Source organism: Pollachius pollachius (assembly GCF_949987615.1).
Source record: "Pollachius pollachius genome assembly, chromosome: 16".
In the NCBI taxonomy this organism is placed as follows: domain Eukaryota; kingdom Metazoa; phylum Chordata; class Actinopteri; order Gadiformes; family Gadidae; genus Pollachius; species Pollachius pollachius.
The window spans coordinates 169,505-191,675 of NC_136949.1; the positions used below are offsets into that span (position 1 = coordinate 169,505).

Genomic DNA, 22,171 nt, shown 5'->3' on the forward strand with positions numbered 1-22,171 from the left:
CTCTGGAAGAGGAGGGTAAAAGACCCGTGATGTCATCAGTGTGCGCAGACGCCCAGCGAGTCCCCGCCTATCCCCTCACACCCCCACACAAACGGGACACTTGGACCGCCCCGGACTTACTTTCAAAGTCCAGGAAAAAGTGTGGACAGTTCTCTATATCCCTTGTTAGGACTTTTAGCAGGTTACCCATTCCAGCAACCTGGAGGATAGTGAGATAGAGCGGTGAACACACTGAACGGACACTTTATCAATCAATCAGTAATATCAATCAAAATACAGCAGTGAACACACAGTATGGACACAGCAGTCAGTCAATCAATCAATCAATAAATCAGTCAATCAGTAATAACACAAAATACACATTTCACACGAGTCCTTTTCCTTTGTTTAAACCCCAGGTTGACATCGATCATACACATTGTAAACCCTAAAGGTGATGACCTGTAATCCCTGTTGTGTGTGCAGTCAGAGCGATGCTGCTGTAGATAATCACAGAGCTGAGGAGTCACGGCGGGCTGGCCGGTTTGGGCTGTGGAATGCGTGCAGCGCGCCGTGACATCATTAATGGGGAGCTCCACACACCAGGAGGATTAGGTCAGGTTGAGGGGGTGAGGGCCTCCAGAGACAGAGGGTCTACCAGGACGGTGGGGTCGATAAGAAAACACATCTGACCCCAGATTACATTATACAGCACTGGCATAAAACAACGTATTACACAATACCCATTCAGAGTGTGTGTGTGTGTGTGTGTGTGTGTGTGTGTGTGTGTGTGTGTGTGTGTGTGTGTGTGTGTGTGTGTGTGTGTGTGTGTGTTCCTCAAACTAGATTTCCAGCCTGCAGAGACAACAGAGATGGCTGTGTGTTGCTGAGCACATGATGATCACACCACATATCTGAGAGGCTGAGGCACGCAGTCCAGTAACAAAATATGACTTTTTAAATGGGTCACATTCACTTTAGATTAAATCTAATATTCCATTACCATCATCATCATCAACTAATGTAGCTCATATATCCACCAACTCATCACTTATATACATACATATACATGTTGTGGACTACTACTTAGTTCCTCCAGTAGGGGGCAGAGTTTTCCAATTTATCATCGAGCCCCCGGCTGTCTCCCGACAGAATGCACAGCTGTTGACAGCTTCATGTTGGTGCACGTTCTCCCCCGCATTCTGTCCTGTACCAACACTAGCCCGCGGCTACACACACGCTGGAGTACCACATCACTCCCTCCCTTCTCTTGTTACCGCTGGAGAGCTGCCAGGTCGTGCCACCACAACTACTAGCCTCTGGTAGCATGGATTAGCTTTAGGTCCTCTATGACCAGCTACAATCCACTGGGACAAAAGGCCTTTAACTTTTACTTTTTGTGTGTCCCAGTATTGTCCGTAGGGACAGAAAAACAAAAGTCAACACAAAGTGTCTGGAAGTATCCCTCATATCTGTATGGGAGGCTTCCCCCACCGCCTCCCTCTTTAAACGGTACAAACACTTCGCAACTTGAGCCTTGATAGGTCAAAACTTTGTGACATCCCAACCGGTGTTGTTCCTACATTCATAAAGTGCAACAATGGCGTCTGTAGCAGCGGATATGGGTCTTTAGTGGTCACTGGTCAACAAGCCATAGAACCCAGAGCCCCCCCCCCACAGGGTTCCATCACAACAGTAACAACCCCTCAGAGCCATTTTCCACGTTGCAGACAAATACGACGCGGCCGTGTTCGTCTGCGTTCCCGCCGCCGCCAGCAGACTTCCTGTACTACTTCCTGTCCGTGCGGAGCCAGGGGCTGGAAGGGGAACGTCAACATCAACAGGACCACCACGCCGGACAGGAAGTAGAGGGGCGGGTCCTCATAGGGCGAGGGACAGGAAGTAGAGGGGCGGGTCTTCATAGGGCGAGGGACAGGAAGTAGAGGGGCGGGTCTTCATAGGGCGAGGGACAGGAAGTAGAGGGAGGTGGGAGGGGCCGTGATATCACGATGCCTCGACTAATCACGTCCATGGAATGTTTGAGCAGGAAGTTGTTTTTTTTGTGTATCAACACATACTTGGATATCGCGTTCAATATTAGAAAGACAAAAACGTTCAAAAGGAATTTTTATCTTAAAGTTAGTTTTAGGCATTGATTTATTACGCCAATTCTTTCTAATGGACAGAAACTCAAATTAAAGAAAGTTTCAACAAAGCCAAGGATTGTCACAGAAACCCATCTGTTGAACAATGCAATGTGTTTATTATTTAATATCTGTAACCGTATCAAACGCCACTAATCCCACCAAAGCTTGTGTGACCATCACACAAAGGGGAACCCAGCAGATATTCCCAGTAGCCTGAAGCTACTGCCTTGTGCCAGTTTGAGCTAACCCTCAGTCCCTCCACTCCAAACAGCGTTTCACATCTATTTCTGTCTTCAAGCTGAACAACTCCATATTGTGACATCAAACGTCCTTCCATCTCCTGTTCCGTAAAGTTAGCGTGTGCTCCTCAGTTTGAACCTGACTCACGGTGTGTGTGTGTGTCTGTGGGTGCATGGTCATGGGGATACCCAGAGCTATGGGGTCCCCCTCCCCTGATGCTGAGTCAGCTCACAGGCTGAATCACAGCCACACTTTGCTCAGAGTGTGCAGCATCTTCTCAACGAGCTCTAATTACCGAGTGCAATCTTTATGTGTTGCTATTCTGGGTGACAGACAGAACGCTGATTAGCCCTCGTCACAATCAACCCCTCAGACACGTCACTGAACAGTCTTCCCTTATCCCTCTGCTGACTGTAAACCCAGCGGCTGTAGACAGTAGATACACGAGGGCCACGTGTACAGCCCAGGGTTAGTGTGTCACAGGGTCACTGCTACTAGCTGTTGTAGGTCACAAACTCTTTGGTAACTAGAAGTTGAGTTAACCCTTTAGTTCTCCCCATTCTGCACTCTGTCTACTAGTTCCCACTTCTAAGTCCCTTTGAACGAGTGTGTCTGCTAAATGACCAGCTTGAGTGCAGTTTTACAGTTGAGTGATAATTATTAATCCCATGAATTATGAATGTTATGAACAGGTTTGTATTGTATTGATAGATGACCGTTTATCGCAAGTAGTGGCACCAAAGAGTACACAACAGAAGGCTTCAAGTTGATTCATTGATACCTTACCATAATATAATTTACATAATTGAAATGTAGTTTGTATTAAATCGTAACACCAATAATCTGACCATGTGATTATGTGTTTAGACTGGTCAGAGTGAGGCCAGATCATTCGAGTTCAGGAACACTTGACTCAGCCTTTATCTGCTCAGCATAGACGCACTGAACCTCGGCGATATGAAGAGAGAGCTTAACCCAACGAGAGCCAGCTAATCCCAACGTAATCGTTTAGCTACTACCTCTGTTTACACTACCAGAACATGAGCCAGCATCCACAGGCTGTGTGTGTGTGTGTGTGTGTGTGTGTGTGTGTGTGTGTGTGTGTGTGTGTGTACCTTTTCTGGTAGAGGACTTCTTGTCTATATCATCCACCGGCTGGTCGTTCCTGTAAGCAGACAGGGAGAGGATGAGCTCACCCACAGCACCCAGAGGGTGACGCTGCCATCCCAAGGAGAAGTACAAAAGGGGAAGCAGGACATACTTCTACATCACAAAATGCAAACGTTGCTGTTTGTGTGTTTCTTTAATACCAGGTACTTTCCAAACGCCGCCCACCATCAACTGTGTTGTTGATGGTGGGCCTGAGTGGTCCCATTAGCGGACCAGTATGTCTGACACTGGACTCTGGAGGGCTCCAACGATGCATTAACTGGAGATTACTGCTGCTCCATTAAACCTTATGGGGGGATCTTACCTGACGTTGACCCTCATCACAAGGACTGCACATTACAGTAGTCATTAAGCCTCTGGCTAGATCGCTGGCCCAGCGTGCACTCACACTCACACATTATTGAACACTGAAACTTACACCGTCTCCATTATATAAACAATCAGGATTAGATTTCCTTCAGTGTACTGCAGCTGCTAATGGCCTCAACAGAGCAGACCAGTAACTCGTCTGCACTGGGCTTCGGGATTACTGGCCTGGTGGATTTGAGTAGTGGGTGTGATGAGAAGCAGGTTTAAACGGGTTTACCGTGTGCTCTTTGTCATGAGATATAGACGTCAACGTGTGTGTGTGTGTGTTCAATCCACACAAGTAGCTTGACATTAAACATTAGCATAGCTACTGTGAGTTCATATACACCAACACTAACCTCCCCGTAATGCATCAAAGAGAGAGAGAGAGAGAGAGAGAGAGAGAGAGAGAGAGAGAGAGAGAGAGAGAGAGAGAGAGAGAGAGAGAGAGAGAGAGAGAGAGAGAGAGAGAGAGAGAGAGAGAGAGAGGGAGAGAGGGAGACAGAGAGAGAGAGAGAGAGACAGAGAGAGAGAGAGAGACAGAGAGACAGAGAGACAGAGAGAGACAGAGAGAGAGACAGAGACAGAGAGACAGAGAGAGACAGAGAGAGAGAAAGAGAGGAATCAAACAAGCTAGAGGGCAAACAAGAGGGCGTGCGAGCTTCAGTATCACAGGGGACGGCAACCCTGTGATTAACAGGAGAAGTCGACGTGGCAATTTACCTTTTTTAACCAAAAAGAGTTGAGTTCTGTTCCCCGTCTTGTACACGCAAGAGGAGAGCTTCATAAAGGGCCTGCTTAGGCAGCGTTATCTACAGGCAATGCAGGCCCATTGTGAGAGGGTTAGTGCACGCATACGCGTGCACTAACCCTCTCACAATGGGCCTGCATTGCCTGTAGTGTGTGTGTGTGTGTGTGTGTGTGTGTGTGTGTGTGTGTGTGTGTGTGTGTGTGTGTGTGTGTGTGTGTGTGTGTGTGTGTGTGTGTGTGTACACACACCCATCTGTCAACCTGCTAGGCGTCTATGGATGGGTAGATGGATGGACGGCAGATGCTCAGAGCTCAGTGAGCTGACACGCGAGTGGCCGACGCCGTGTGACATCACACCGGGTCCAACTGTCACATGTGCACATGCCCCGTGTACCATCCAGTATGTACACACACGTGCACGCACGCACACACACACACACACACACACACACACACACACACACAGCGAGAAGGGATGCAAGTACAAAGGTTTATGGTCAATAAAACCTATAGTGACAGGATTTAGGCCTCATTTCAATACAAAGTGTCTGCACCCCCCATCCAGAACACAGAGATAACGTTACCGGGCTGAAGGGTGCACCTCTATGGCCAGCGTGTAAACCCGCGCCGGTGCCAGGGCTGCAGCAGCAGAGCGGCCCCTCAGACTGAAGCCCCCCAAAGGACCCTCCGGAAGGTGACCAGGCAGCCGGTAAACCAGGGCCCCTGCCCGGCCGACCCCCAGGGGCCCTGAACCAACAAACATGTTTTCTCCGCCCCCCTCCGGAGAACAGACCAGTGTTCCACGGGTTCCTCTGACCAGAGACAGCCACCGGCCGCACGCTGCGCTACGGCCGTTACACCACCTGGTGGTTTCCTGTAAACACAGGGGTATGGGGGAACCCACTGCACCCCAGTGTTCCCAGTAACACACACTGGCCAGCCCAGCCATTTATGTCTACCTCCATTAAGGCACAGACAAATGTCCCAAGGCGCCATGTGAGACACAGTGAAGTCAATGGGTTTAAAAAATATCACTAAGAATAATCACAGCTCATTTAGATTCCTAATATCAATTATAACCCAATTAGACAAAAAATAACAGAGAGAGAGAGAGAGAGAGAGAGCGAGAGAGAGACAGAGACAGAGACAGAGACAGAGACAGAGAGAGAGAGAGAGAGAGAGAGAGAGAGAGAGAGAGAGAGAGAGAGAGACAGAGAGAGGGAGAGACAGAGAGAGAGAGAGGGAGAGAGGGAGACAGAGAGAGAGAGAGAGAGACAGAGAGAGAGAGAGAGACAGAGAGACAGAGAGAGACAGAGAGAGAGACAGAGACAGAGAGACAGAGAGAGACAGAGAGAGAGAAAGAGAGGAATCAAACAAGCTGTGAAGGAGGTTAATGAGGCGGTTCCTCAATCTAACCCTCATCACCGTCGTCCATCACGTTAACGAGCCTAATGAGCAGGGCTGTCAGGAAGCCTCCTGATAGGCCGACGCCGGGTCGTTAGGAGGCCGGGATTAGCAAGGCGAGGTAAACGAGCGCCCCGTGTTAACGATGTGTGACGAGGCTAATCGGTGGGCAGGGCACGTGAACTAAGACACGTTTTTCTTGGTTTACCTCTTTTAACCTCTAGGGGTTCAATGAAAAGCCAATCCTGGCATTTTTAAAGGTGTGTCCGGGTAGGAGGGGTTAGCCTGGATTGACCCCCAGCAAAAAGGTTCCAACGCCAATGTCGAGGGACAGTCACCCTTGAGCAAGAGGACAACCCCACTACCTGCTGCTTAATGAAATACATCAAACCGTCTGTCACTTGCGATAAAGCGACTGCCTTATGAATGCTGAACGTTAAAGGTTGTATCAGCGATGCTGGGGGACGTCTCTTCGTTGGTGTTTGAAGCGAGATCCCAAACACAGAGCCAGCTCGCCCCTCCCTTCCGTGTTTCGTGCATCCAGTAAAAACTATCGTGAACGCAGCGCAAAACCCCACATCACCCAGCCCTTGTCGGTGATTAGTTAGAATACTATTTATTTTGGTTTTGAGTGGTTGGTAGTACCATTTGTTTTTGTGTACGATCTCGGAGCGCAGGCTGCCTACAGAGACGGCCTGCTTACGGGGCGGGCAGCTAGCGGGACGTGAGGAACCATCAGATGAACGTCATCATTTATGTTTCGGCCTAGAAACGCTGACACAACCTTTAAGCTCTTCAGAGCAGAGTTCACCGATCCAGGCCAGTAGTGACAGGAGAAGGAGAGGTTGTTTAACGGCTGCTCCTCTAGAGACCTCTTGGCTCAGCGCTCAGGTCCTGGACTCATTCATTATACAGGAAGCTAGTGAAACCATCAGGAACATGGTCTGTTCACACACACACCCAGGCAAACACACACACACGGGCTAACACACACAGACAAACACACACTCAGGCAAACACAAACACACACACAAACACACGCGCTAACACACACACACACACCCCCCCACACACACACACACACAGGCAAACACATACACACACAACCGAGAACTTAAAGCCAAGAAGGCAATAAAACATATTTCTATCATTCACATAGAAACACTATAAAAATGAACTAGGAAAACAGAATATTTGTGAGATACATTCTTTCAATTCAATGTCAATGAGAAGGAATATTGACTGTTGAAATATCAATACTTTGAACACAGCCACACACACACACACACTCAGTACATTAAAGAGATGGGTGTTCCCATTGTCCACCCCACAAATACAACACACACACGCCCCGGGCTCATGTCTGGACTGGCCGTCGCCATGGTAACAGCCGGCGTGGCCGTTAAGACACGAGAAGCATATAGTAGACGACAGAGTGGAAACCCAGAGGGGGCGCACACACACACACACACACACACACACACACACACACAAGCACACAGCTAGTCTGGTGGGTTACCCCTTTTTCCAATGGAAAACAATGGTGTCTGTCAGGGCTGTGACAGACGGCCACATCAAAGGGGATCGTATATCACCCAACACATATAACAGTTGGAACGGGAGACGTTCATGTATTCCCGTTTCCTACAAATACACAGGAATGACTTCCCTATAGAACGATCAAGTGACCGAATAAAGGAGGTCTGGCAGTGTAAACACTGTTCCTTAGGGAGAACCACTGGGTTTGAAGCCCGGCGCAGAGGTTCAGAGCACCAAAGACTCCACTTCCCAGGGTCCTCTCTGCTGGACGGAGCGGAACGCCGGGCTCTCTGAAGCCCCCCTCAGACGTCGGTCCGGTGGGTTCCTGTCCCCTGGTCATCACAGAGAGGTGAGCAGGGATCTGATGACTCTGGACCACACTGAGGGAGGGGGGGCAGAGATCTGATGACTCTGGACCACACTGAGGGAGGGGGGGCAGAGATCTGATGACTCTGGACCACACTGAGGGAGGGGGGGCAGAGATCTGATGACTCTGGACCACACTGAGGGAGGGGGGGCAGACGGGCCGCATTACCACAGACTGCGCCGCTCTCCTTTAGGTCCTCAGGAGCGTTTAGTCGTGCATGCTCGCTGATCCGACCCCTAACCTGGCCCGTGGGGGGCGGGGGTGACCCCCTAACCTGGCCCGTGGGGGGCGGGGGTGACCCCCTAACCTGGCCCGTGGGGGGCGGGGATGACCCATTTACCCTAACCCACGCTACGCATTATGTTCATCGTCTGCTGTAAATTCAAAACGACATAACTCTATCAAGGGCTTTCATGGACTCACCATGGAAACATAGGTGTATCGCCATGGAAACATAGGTGTATCGCCATGGAAACATAGGTGTATCGCCATGGAAACATAGGTGTATCGCCATGGAAACATAGGTGTATCGCCATGGAAACATAGGTGTATCGCCATGGAAACATAGGTTTATCGCCATGGAAACATAGGCGTATCGCCATGGAAACGTTGCAGTGCTACGGGCGAGAGTAGGAACGCTAGCTGGATGTTAATGCATCGTTTATCTCTAGGGCTGTAGGATTGGTCGATTCATCAATTAGTCGGCCCACACACGGTGGATCTCGTTAATATCTCCCATGATAGATCGTAGGATCGTTAAAGTCTTTAAAAAATATAGATATATTGATAAGGAATTCAGATCAATGAAAAACAAAGTTAATGACATTGGAAAACAATTATAATAAAAATATATATATTGAACAATAAAAATCATAAGATGTTATGTACAGGTCTTCCCAAGCCACAGTCCACAGCAATAGGGTTAGTTAGTGTTGGATTAGGGTAGTGTTGGTGTTTGGTGGAATCAGCCAGAAGGCACAGAGCTGGAAGGCTGTTGGTTCCATCCTACAGAGCCATCATCCACATGGATGAACTCACGTACATGCTCAGACAGACAGACAGACAGACAGACAGAAAGAGAAAACGAGGACGAGAACGAGAACGAGAACAAGAAAGAGAAAGCGAGAGAGAACCAGAGAGACAGAAGGAGAGAGAGAGAGAGAGAGAGAGAGAGAGAGAGAGGAAGAGACAGATGGAGAGAGAAAGAACGAGTGAGGCAGGGAGAGACAGAGAGGCAGAGAGTGAGGAAGACAGACGGACAGATGGAGAGAGAGAACGAGCGAAAGAGACAGAGAGATAAACTAGACTGATCCAGAAACAGGGAGTGAGAGAGACACACGCACACACACGCACACACGCACACCCACACACACACACACACACACACACACACACACGGGACTACGGAGCAGAGGCGGTGAGAGCCCCTCACACCCTTCCTGTCTCTAGGAGGGGACACCCAGGAGAGAACAGGGAGAGTGACACATCTGGCCCCCGGCGTGTTGACGTCAGCCCCGCCCTCCCTGGGTCACCCAGGGGGGAGACCTCAGTGGAGGTTCACTCGGCTGGAAGACGCCCCCCACCCCCCATCCCTCCCTTCAACGAGTTCATCTGGATTCATGTGTGTTAGTGTGTGTGTGCGTTCACGCGTGTGTGTGCATTCACGTGTGTGTGTGTGTGTGTTTGCCACTCAGGCATTCCCTGTATGTCTGGCAGTTTGAGGAACTTCTGTCGTTCTACTTCTGCATAGCAACAGCCAGCGGATAGGGGGATAGCTGATCAGGGTTTAGCTGTGTAGGGATAGGGGGATAGCTGATCAGGGTTTAGCTGTGTAGGGATAGGGGGATAGCTGATCAGGGTTTAGCTGTGTAGGGATAGGGGGATAGCTGATCAGGGTTTAGCTGTGTAGGGGTCGGAGTGTGTCATGGTCGAAAAACAATGAATTGGTTAAAGAATCAACCATGGGATTTTGTTTATTAATTTGTATCATCGATGCTGTGGTGTCCATGGCACTGGTTTTATCATCCGGAATTCATTCATCTGACAGCAGAAATCCTCCCTCAGGTTGTCTCCGAGTTGTATTTTCTCAACGTTTACGCAATATAATTGCGACTCTAATTACTTATTCAAAGAAAAGCTCCTCTCCGTCTGAACTTTACTCTCTAACGAGCAGTAAAACAACATCAGGGTCCGTTTTAAAACCTCACTCCCCACCCTGTGTTCAACCATCAGGGAGACAAGGGAAGGCCCTGCATCCCACAGGGACATCAACCAGCAGGGACATTAACCAGGGACATTAACCAGAGGGACATTAACCAGGGACATTAACCAGAGGGACATTAACCAGAGGGACATTAACCAGGGACATTAACCAGGGACATTAACCAGGGACATTAACCAGAGGGACATTAACCAGGGACATTAACCAGAGGGATATTAACCAGAGGGACATTAACCAGGGACATTAACCAGGGACATTAACCAGAGGGACATTAACCAGGGACATTAACCAGGGACATTAACCAGAGGGACATTAACCAGGGACATTAACCAGGGACATTAACCAGAGGGACCTTAACCAGAGGGATATTAACCAGGGACATTAACCAGGGACATTAACCAGAGGGACATTAACCAGGGACATTAACCAGGGACATTAACCAGGGACATTAACCAGCCAATGGACTCCAGCAGCAGAATGAACCACCGGGGGACTTGTGAACGTTTCACCAACGTCAGGTCGGCCCACAAAAGAACCGGGGGATTGTTCCCCTGGAAACAAGAGCCTATTGTGAGCCTGTGGCTCCGGTGCTGGACTCCAGTTCAGTGGCATTGCATGGATTACAGATGTGCACGTGAGAAAGAGGTGCATGTGTGATTCTGGTGCACGAGGGAAAGTATTGCACCTGTGAAATGTAGTGCACGTGTGAAAGTAGTGCATGTGTGACTGTAGTGCATGTGTGAATGTAGTGCACGTGGTACAGGAGTGCACGAGTGAAAGTTGTGCATGTGTGAATGCAGTGCACATGGGAAAGTAGTGCACGTGTGAACGTACGGCTGGAGAATCCTGTAAAAACCAAGATAGACAATATTTGTTTGCCTATTAATAAAGGCATGTTCTGCATATACAGTACACAGGCCTGTGCTGTAAACCCCCTATAGCCCAGTGAGATACTATCTAATCATTATCTTCTACAGAACAATGTGCCCTTTGAAAATAGAGCCGTTGTTGTATTGGGAATTGACATGTATTTCCGCCATGCTTTGTTAGCCTGGCATGGGAACTCTAGTCGATAGATTAACATCATAGTGTGTCTCCAATACATGAAGACTACAACACACACACACACACACAAACACACACACACACTTTATTCCAGTGAGGACAGACCGAAACACACGATACAATATCTGGCTGGATATATATACATTCATAAACGATAATTAACTATCGTACAGTCCGGTGAGCACAGGGAACCCCTCCTACAGCTATGCCCCACCCATACCCAAACCACAGGTCTCCTGTAAGAAACGGGACAGAGCCGAGAAGACGGATCCACAGTGTCCTCCATATGTGTACACTGGCCTGGTGCTACTAGCATGCTACTAGCATGCTACTAGCATGCTACTAGCATGCTACAGGGCGGGGGGCGTGTGGCCCGAGTCCCTCTCTTGTGGTGGAGGCAGACGAGACTGTTTAGGCTCTGGGTCAGCCGCAGGGCGCTGGGGGGGGCTTATGAATGGTGTGGGTTCTCTGGTGTGGAAACCTGGCTGCTGTTTTAAGGGCCGATCACAAAAAGACTGGCCGGAGTTCAGTGGCTCCACCGGCGAGCGCCCAGACCACAAGGGCCAATAAAACCGCAGGTTTGATTCCGCCCTGTGCTCCTGCACTACGTTAGCCTGGTCCTACCAGACTCTCGTACTTCATTTCACAAGTACAGAGAGTCTGGACCTACTCAATTGACAAACGTTAACTCACTTGAAGGCGTGTGTCTGTTGAAGTTTAAAACTATTGGATCTGCCCAGTGCCACTCTGGATCTGCCATAACCAATCACTAACGTTTGGCCAGGAATCACATTGCTCGCAGGCTGTAAACAAACCGAACACCGTGCGTGAAGGTGTCCGTCAGCGAGAGCTGACTTAAACGTCATTGATCCCAGCCACTCCCTCTGTTCGCTGATTGGACGCAGAAAATTTAGACGGAGAAAACCCACTACCATACCTCAGACCCAGACCTAATACTGAAGGGAATTCAAATTGAGCGGAAGTACTTAGGCGGGCGGAGCCAGGCTAGCACTTCCTGGTCATCCCTCGGTCCTACACACCACTTTCCTGTCTTCTCTGTTCCTTCCACACAATGCCCCAAAAGTCCATCAAAATAAAGGATTGCCACAATCATATCTTTTACCCAGAGCCTGATATTAAACACATCAAACAATCAAGGAGTCTCGAGCCGTCTGCAAGGCTTCAGATTGTCAATGTGATTCCTGGACCTGAGCCAGCAGGATCTGAGACCTGGCTTTGTTCCCCGTCTCTTACCCCGCTAGTCCATACAGTCCATCAAAGGGCATCACAACGTGGACTCACAGGGAGGTGGATCAATAAAGCATCAGACAACGTCATTAGGAAGGCAAGTGGTGATACTTAAGGCTCATTCAAATAATAGAGAGGCAGCCAATAAAATCGATTACAAATGGAGAGTGAAAGACGATCAAAGTCAAGTACCTGAAGGAATGAGGAAACGCCTGGAGCGGTAAAAGCGAGGCCGCGATGCGATGTTCTTGGCATCTGGTTTGTGCAGTCATGCCTTCCACAGGTGATCATTAAGTCAACTTACATTACAAAGATCAAAGCAGGCAGATTCAGAGTTTCCTGTTCCAAGTCAGGGAAGTCAATTATCTGACACAATAATTACAAACTCTGTGCTAGCTGTATAAAAAGGGATGAAACCTTTGTTCTGATATACCTTTTGGCCAGTTTTAGGGGTTTTTCAGCCTTTTAAAATCGAATATCGCTTTTTGGCATTTAAAAAAGCATATTGCTCTTTAGCTTTTAAAATAGCTTAAGGCTTTTTAGCCTTTTAAAATAGCATAAAGTTTTGGCCTCTTAAAATAGCTTAAAGCTTTTTAGCATTTTAAAATAACTTAATTCTTTTTGGCGTTTAAAATAGCTCAATGATTATTGGTCTCTTAAAATCGGTCAATGCTTTTATGCCTTTCAAAATAGCTCAAGGCTATTTGCATGTGTAAAATGGCCTGACGCATTTGAAACTGACATTCAAGGCCAGCTCAACCGTTAATGGATGTGAAACGGAATCATCTGCACATCGATTACTGGCATGGTCCGATCTATTCCTATAAGGGGGTGTGGTAGGGAGAAATAGGCGTTGGTATCGATTGTGTTTCAGGTATCGGCTGGAGACTATACATAGGTTTACCGTCAGACCACCTTCAGATACGTCCGCTGCCACTATTGGAAACGCCAATGGTGCAGCCGTCTGTGGTGATTCAGCACGCTGCATTCTTGTTACTTTTGATATCAATATAAGCTGTTTTGAACCATGATGCTGGATGACATGATAATATAAAACAGTATCAAAGCATCAAGAGGAACTGTAGGTCCAGTCAGTCTGTAAAGTTCCATGGACTTCGTGGTGAAACCCCTGTAGACAGTATAAAATACTACACTACAAACTCCTCTGACCTCTCCTGATGTGTTGAAGGGTTCCCCTCTGGGACTTTGCACAAACACAAAGGGACCCGAAATATCTTCTGTTTGAGTCTCCAGGAGAAACCACACACGGGGGCGGGAAGGTTTAAAGAAGGCCTATTAACACCTAGAGTTACAGTGTGTGGGGGGTCCCCATGAAAGGCTGTCTGGACTGCCCCATCACACACACGCATATCTATTCATATTTCAGTACGCCTCACCCTGTTTTCTGATCCAAGTACAGCCATTTACAAAATCCTTGGTTCTATCTGGGAGTATTTGTACATTTTAAAATCATTCTGTGTATTTGTACTCTACTACCAAAAAGGTCCAGTGTTTGTATTCTACTACTAATTGTACACATCTGTGTATCAGGTCCAGTATTTGTACACATCTGTGTATCAGGTCCAGTATTTGCAAACATCTGTGTATCAGGTCCAGTATTTGTATACATCTGTGTATCAGGTCCAGTATTTGTACACATGTATCAGGTCCAGTATTTGTAGACATCTGCGTATCAGGTCCAGTATTTGTAGACATCTGTGTATCAGGTCCAGTATTTGTAGACATCTGTGTATCAGGTCCAGTATTTGTAGACATCTGTGTATCAGGTCCAGTATTTGTGGGCATCTGTGTATCAAGTCCAGTATTTATAGACATCTGTGTATCAGGTCCAGTATTTATAGACATCTGTGTATCAGGTCCAGTATTTGTACACATCTGTGTATCAGGTCCAGTATTTGTAGACATCTGTGTATCAGGTCCAGTATTTGTACACATCTGTATATCAGGTCCAGTATTTGTACACATATGTGTATCAGGTCCAGTATTCCCACTGTCCAGCTCATCTCTGCGGCCCCCAGACTCTCCCATGGGGATGCCTGGGGTGGGATCTGTTACCCTGGGTGCGTAGGAGGGGGTCTTTGAAGACGGGGTTAACATGCAGTACGTCACCTCGCAGTTCATCTCCCACGAGGTCAACCCCAGCGCCCACAAAGGGAGGCGCTGGTGGGATGGTAACCATGAGGTCATCACATGCCCGACCCTGACCTCTTAGGTGCCGGCGACCCACCCACAACAAAGAGGGCTGGTCTTTGAAATCAGAAGACAAACCCCATTCGGCCTACTGGGATTCTGGAAGGAGAGTTACAGTCTGAATTGCACCATTGAACTCTTGAACCTAATGGCAATGCGATGCCTTGCGTCAGGCTGGTTGTTGCTAGTGGGTTTCTAGTTCATACTGCTGCTGGCACTGACAAAGGAACAGCATCACAATGCTTGACCTACATGCCAGCCCGATAAAACAAAACAGGGAACTAGATAATAAAGAAACAATAGGCCCACATAATGCCCAGGCTGGACATGGCCTGCTTAGACAGCCTACTACCCAACACTGGCCACATTATAAAAGATGCACACAAACTGTTTTTCTCCATTGTTGCTCAGCAATCAATTCTGTTTCTCGGCAGAGCCGTGAATGAGGAGACAGATGGAATTTCAAGATAAAAGCGTTCCACAACATTTGTGTAAACTTGAATCAGGACTGCATTAACAATGTTAGTCACTCACTCAAGGTTATCCAAGAACAAAAAACTCAGAATAATCATCTTGACCACCACCACTTAAAATACCAAATAATATAAATAATATATATGAATATGAAACAAATTCACTCAAGTGTGTGTTATTGGGTCAGTTGTGAAAAGCGTGTGGTTGTTTTGGCCTGTCTTTCCAGAAAGGCAGAGAAAAGAGAAAAGTCTGGACTTTTCATTGGAGCAAAAGTGACATGTGACAGGAGGGCGTGTCCTAGAGTGCAGGGGGGTTGGCTGGAGGGGAGCGTTGGAGGAGTTTTGCCCTAATAAGGGCACAGACAGGAAAGGGTGTATGTATGCATTTGTGTGTGTGGGGCTGTGTGTGTGTAGCAGTGGCAGCAGATGAGAGAAGACCTGCCTAGCGTTACAACAGTAGCCTAACCCCGCGGCTAGGCCACGCTTAGCTTATCAGATATCAGGGCAGCCCACCACCACCACTAACACTAGACTGGTAACACTATGGTCACCACCACCACTAACACTAGATTGGTAACACTATGGTCACCACCACCACCACTAACACTAGACTGGTAATGCTATGGTCACCACCACCACCACTAACACTAGACTGGTAATGCTATGGTCACCTGTTTGGCCCACAAATAATGGAGAAACAGCATGAGAATCCACTGTTGTCTGTGGTCTGAAAAAACACAGCCAGCTAGTGCACACACACACACACACACGTCTGTGCAGCCTGACACTTCCTCTCTGTTTCCAAACACCCCCTCAACTCATTCCTGTGTAAGTAAGCGTGAATGAAATGCGTGCACACACACACACACACACACACACACACACACACACACACACACACACACACACACACACACACACACACACACACACACACACACACACACACACACACGTTGTGCGAGTGGTCTGGCGTGCGAAGGAGGAGCAGCCAGCTGAGTCTACACCACTCTCCATTACAAGGCACCCAGTTTACCCAGTACACCCAGTAACACGACGGGACACGGGTCACAACATGGGGTCACTGGTGGTCCAGGGTCAGAGAGAGACAGAGAGAGAGAGAGAGAGGGGGAGACAGAGAGAGAGACAGAGAGGGGGAGACAGAGAGAGAGAGAGGGGGAGACAGAGAGAGACAGAGAGGGGGAGACAGAGAGAGACAGAGAGGGGGAGAGAGAGAGAGAGAGAGAGGGGAATCAGAGAGAGAGAGAGAGAAAGGGGGAGACAGAGAGAGAGGGGGAGAGATAGGGAGAGATAGGGAGAGAGAGAGAGAGAGAGACAGAGACAGACAGAGAGACAGAGAGAGAGACAGCGAGAGAGACAGAGAGACAGAGAGACAGAGAGAGACAGAGAGAGAGACAGAGAGAGAGACAGACAGCGAGAGAGACAGAGTGACAGAGAGAGAGACAGAGAGACAGACAGAGACAGACAGAGAGCCAGACATTGATCCGTCAGGGACAGGATTGGAGTACTTTTAAAATCCTTGATCTTTGATTGAAGGATAAGTTCCTTTAGAGTCTGACCTCATGAGATATGATCACGGAGAGGCCGGGAAACGCAAAGTAGAGTCAAGAGAGACCTCGGTCAGTGCTGAGTCACAGGAGGGAGAAGTAAAAGCAAGTCTACAACCGGACCGAGAGAGTCCTGCAAGGGACGTCCATCATGAACAGGGCTGACGCTCCACAACAACAGAGGAGAACAACAAGACACCAGGAGCCAGGAGGAGGGAGGGAGGGAGGGAGCAGGAGCCAGGGAGTCAGGAATCCACCGAGGAGGAGGAAGGGGAGGACTCCTCCTCGGCCCTTCAATGGCGCGTCTGTCCAGCACACGGAGTGCACAACAGACGCCGTGTGTCCCAGGCCCTGCTCAGAGCCTGGGAGGAAACGAGGGGGAGAGAACCGCAAGTCTCTCTCTCTCTCTCTCTCTCTCTCTCTCTCTCGCTCTCGCTCTCGCTCTCGCTCTCTCTCTCTCTCTCTCTCTCTCTCTCTCTCTCTCTCTCTCTCTCTCTCTCTCTCTCTCTCTCTCTCTCTCTCTCTCTCTCTCTCTCTCTCTCTCTCTTCCCCCCCCCCAGGCAAGCGAGAGAACAGTTGTTATCAGCGGCACAGCGCTAAAACCACAGGATACAGTTTACCCTCGAGCTACCTGCAGACACTTGACAAAATGTACGCCGACGCTAAACCACACTGAAAACGAAACGTGTAACCCGTTCGGGGAGCACACGACTCCAGGACTGCATTTGACAAGATAATATTGAGCAAAAAACGAAGTTCCAGGAGGATTCACATGGCTTGAGGTACTGGCCGATACAAACTCAGTTCAATTCATTGTCTTCACTGAATTTGAACTTGTCATGTTTAATTGGAGTTCTTCTTCTTCTTTATGAGTGCCTTCAGTCATTTCTTTATTTCCAATATTGAGCGTGACCAAGTGACGCTCAATAGAGAGGAAGTGAAAGCGCTGGCCCCCATTTCCAAATGCTTGGAGTTCTCTCTTCTCACTCACTGTACCTTGGTAATGATGACAATATGATGAACAAAACCAGGAAGCTGCGGTCTGCACAGCGAGACGTCCTGTTCTCAGCGCGTGGTTTAGCCAATAATGTAGAGTTATTATGTTCATTCAGAATGACGGTATCGGCCTTATTGCCAAGGTTGTTTCCAAAACATTTAGTCATTTATAAATTTAGTCATTTGGCAGATCCTTTGATACAAAGACTCACAGTTGACACTGAGAACAATCAATGCTTACAATCCAAAACAAGGACAGAGTGTAACTAGCTATAGCGGGTAGAAACTGATGAATTTGATTCTGTAGTTCACTGCAGCCACACACAGTGGTGGGTGGGAGGTGGAAATGAATGTACATCCCATAATTCTGCACCTGCTGAGGACCGTAACTCCAGTAGCCTCAGTAGAGAGTGTGTTGGCCGGCGATCGCCGCAGGCCACGGCCAGGGTCAGCCAGCCAGCTGTGGACAGAGCCAGGCCAGATGGAGAGCAGCTAACAGGCGGCTAACTGGCGGCTAACTGGCGGCTAACTGGCGGCTCACAGGCGGCTAACTGGCGGCTAACTGGCTTATCAACGAGGCTAACCGTCGCATTGAGAGATCGATTGTAGCACCGAGCCAGAGGCCAGGGGAGAAGCGGCTAGCTGTTAATGGTTAAGGAGAGATGTTGATACAGCCAGGTTCAATCCGTAACGCTCAGAACAGGTGACGCCATGCTATCTTTATAGCATGGCGTCTGTCTGTGTGTCGATAGCATCCAGCACAGGCTGGATCATGTAGCGTGCGAATAGCATTCTAGCAGTCAAACCAGCTAGCGTGGAGGACATCCAACACAACAGTTGGGAGTATGGTCCTTTGTTTTGCAGCACAAACTATTTTCTAAAAGGCATTCCAGGGTTTCCTATGGCCTTAAAAAGGACTTGTGCTGCAGGCAATCTTACATAAATGGTCTGTGCCAGCCATACGAACAGAAAAACAGACAGAGACAGACGGACGGATACATTCAGACAGAGACAGAGGAGAAGGGAGGGGTGGGGAGAATCGATAGCCCAGATGGCGAGGGGTATTCACTGTGCAGGGCCCTGCTCAGGTTTCAGGAGAGCATCAGCTGCTGCTGGACTCTGAAGGGGAGGTGTGAGGCGCTTACAGGAATCAGGAGGGGTCGACGGCGTTTTGAGAGAAACACAACGCGCTGTCAAAAACCCTGAGACCACAACACTGGATATATTTTCAGGTTTCAGGAATACGTGCGTACAATAACAATTAAGCCTTTTCAGCAGGGTCAAGCGCTCTCCTTTTCAGAGCAGTCAACTTTATTTGTAATGGGTATAAACATCAAGGGATCATTGTTATATCAAATTAGAAAAACAACCCAAAACAGACCTGATCAATAGAACAGTGCCACACACTACCTCTCCTATCCTCCTCTCTCCTCATCCCTCTGCCTCAGTCTCTCTCCTCATCCCTCTGCCTCAGTCTCTCTCCTCATCCCTCTCCTCCTCTCTCCTCATCCCTCTCCCTCAGTCTCTCTCCTCATCCCTCTCCCTCAGTCTCTCTCCTCATCCCTCTCCTCCTCTCTCCTCATCCCTCTCCCTCAGTCTCTCTCCTCATCCCTCTCCCTCAGTCTCTCTCCTCATCCCTCTCCCTCAGTCTCTCTCCTCATCCCTCTCCCTCAGTCTCTCTCCTCATCCCTCTCCCTCAGTCTCTCTCCTCATCCCTCTCCTCCTCTCTCCATCTCCTATCCTCCTCTCTCCTCATCCCTCAGTCTCTCTCCTCTCTCATCACCACAGGCCAAATGGCTGCCCCTTCACCCATTCTGCCACCATGCCCCGCTGGTTGGAGTCTCAGCATCACTGGTCCTCCTGGTTCTATAGGAGAGGCCAGGGGAGGTCAGGTGGTAAAGTACACCAGACTACAGACACGCATCCTTTACGTTTCCATTACGATGAAAGGAAAGATGGTAAAAATAGACAGATAGAGACAGATGGAGGCAGACCGGTAGGTCCAGCCCCCGACAGAAACATCAAACTGAAATGAGAGTGATGGAGAGGTCAACAAAGGTCAAAAGCTTAAAATACTTCAGCTGTAAAATATTGTATTCATATTTATATTGACCGGGGCGACCATAGCGTATCCCAGTGAGGCAGTAAGAGTGGAGCAGATCCAGAACTCCCAGACTGGTCCCAGTGAAAACAGTATCACACAAGGCCAGCAGGATAATAACATCACATGGGGGGTGAGGCGGCGACACAGCAGCAGCCCTGCTGAGAGTACAAATAACTCATTTCCTCCGCAGGAAAAATGGAACAGGGGAAAGGAAAACAAACAGAATCCTGGAATGCCGACCGCGGGGAAAAACACAAAACCTCGTGGAGTGGATTCTGGTGGTCGGCGCTCGCAAGGTTAAGCTGCCTCACCACGAAGCCGGGGCCATTAAAATAAAAAGATTTAGGATTGCCCGCAGTTTAGCATTAACCGGGGAGGCTGAATGGAGGCCTTGTGCAACTGGCCAGGGGATATAAGCCCGGCCAATCACAGACGGGAATGGGTTCTTGGTGCCTGATGCATTAGTGGTGTGAGTGACAGGACAAGCACAAACACAAGTGCAGATAAACGCTGCATAATAGGATACATCAAAGGCATCGGTTATAGCCAATTATAAATCCCCAATGGATGCTGTGCAATTAACTCTTAAAAATGATGCATTATCTTGTAACCAGAAGCTTGCATCAACAGCTGCTAATCACTGCCAGGAGCGATCAGGCTAGTGTAGTCGGGAACAGCAACAACAAAACACTACAGTTGATTGTACAGAATCAACACTGGCTGAGGGACTAAATCTCTGTTTCTTACTGCAATCATCCTCCATTGGGACACACACACACACACACACACACACACACACACACACACACACACACACACACACACACACACACACACACACACACACACACACACACACACACACACACACACACACAACACACAAACACACACAGTTAGCCCTGCATCTGTGGGGCTGGAGCGAGTGAGTAGTCTGTCGTGTTGGACCGATGCAGACCCAGATGGTTGTGTTGGCGGACTCTGCAGAGCACAATGGCCCGTGATGATGAACCAGAAGCAGAAGATTGTTAGCTTAGATCCGATAGCGAGGGGGGCTAAACGTCTTAGGGACGTTAGCATGTCTCCGGGAGTTAATGAACCGTGCGTTTTAAAGACCCAGTTGGGGCATTTCCTAATGGTGATGTGCTGCCAGTTGCTCTGGTGTTATGAGGCCCATCTGAGCTGGAGCGATTACCAGGGTGCCTGGCTCCGTGGGTATACAATGCCTGGTGCGTGTGCTGCACTCGGGGGAGCTTACAGTACTGTTACCCACTTGAACTGACAGGCGCTTTTCTTTAAAGGGAGTTTTTAAATGTTCACCTATACCAGGGCAACCCTGCTTTTCGTACTATCTTTACGCACTTTAAGGGATAATTTCCGCTTCATTCGCAGGGTAAATTCCTCTTCATTTTGGAAAAATTACACTTGATGTAAGGTTTAATGCATATAAATCAACAAGATATCATTATTTAGTGAATATTAGTTCATATTTGTAGTGCAGCATGAACATTACATTTAAACCAGCACACCAAAAATCCCAACTTCAGCTAATTTCTGGTGTGTGAGTCTACAGCGAGCAGAGCAGAAAGGATAGGATATCCTGTGGGATTTTAGATTGGTTTCCCCAAGGCAATGTGGGATAAATAGTCTGCACGCCAACGTCACACTGAATCCTACCATTAAAAGTCCAATACTGGTTAACATTAGCACATATAAAGAAAGAGCAAGACTGCACTTAGCAGTTTCACGGCCATGCTTTTTCTTTGGCAACCTCCCTCTCCACTCTGCGGGCGATCACAAAAAGCAAAAGGTGTCAGCTAGCATATCCTGTTTTCCTGTAACTTACAGACAGAGAAAAAAACCTCAGAGCTGAGCTACAAGGCTTTTAACTGCTGGTGTAACATGGCGTTAGCTTCTGTGCCAGAGTTGTCATGTATAGAACCTCACTCAAAGGAACAAAACACACACAGGCTGCATTCAGACACTGCCAAATAGGGGACGTTTGCAGGGACTTCCATGTATTACATTTGCTGCTTTACAACGCGCTAGCACTGGCTGTTCCCTTTTTAAATGAGTCCTCAGAGTTTTTCACAGAGAGTTCAAAAGGTCCTCACACAGACCTCAGAAAGTCGCCGTGTTCGGACCTAAGAAAAGTCCTCACACAGACCATATAGTCTACATCTACGGACCTTAGAAAAGTCCTCACACACACCTCAGAAAATCACTATTATCAGACCTTAGATAAGTCCTAACAGACCTCAGCAAGTCAACATGTACAGACTAGTGATCGACCGATATATCGGCTGGCCGATGATAAAATTTTGGCATGATTTACAGACAG

The 22,171-nt window shown here is 48.4% G+C and overlaps 1 protein-coding gene across 1 annotated transcript in view; it reads right to left on the bottom strand.

Moving 5' to 3' along the window:
• fam49a (family with sequence similarity 49 member A) overlaps positions 1-22,171 on the bottom strand; it is a 34,656-nt gene that overhangs the window by 9,063 nt on the left and 3,422 nt on the right. Inside the window, exons 2-3 of the mRNA XM_079753946.1 lie at positions 3,482-3,531; positions 121-199 (exon numbers count right to left, since the gene is read on the bottom strand). Coding sequence (XP_079610072.1) covers positions 121-190 — 70 coding nt within the window. The 5' untranslated portion in view covers positions 191-199; positions 3,482-3,531. The remainder of the gene's footprint in view (positions 1-120; positions 200-3,481; positions 3,532-22,171) is intronic.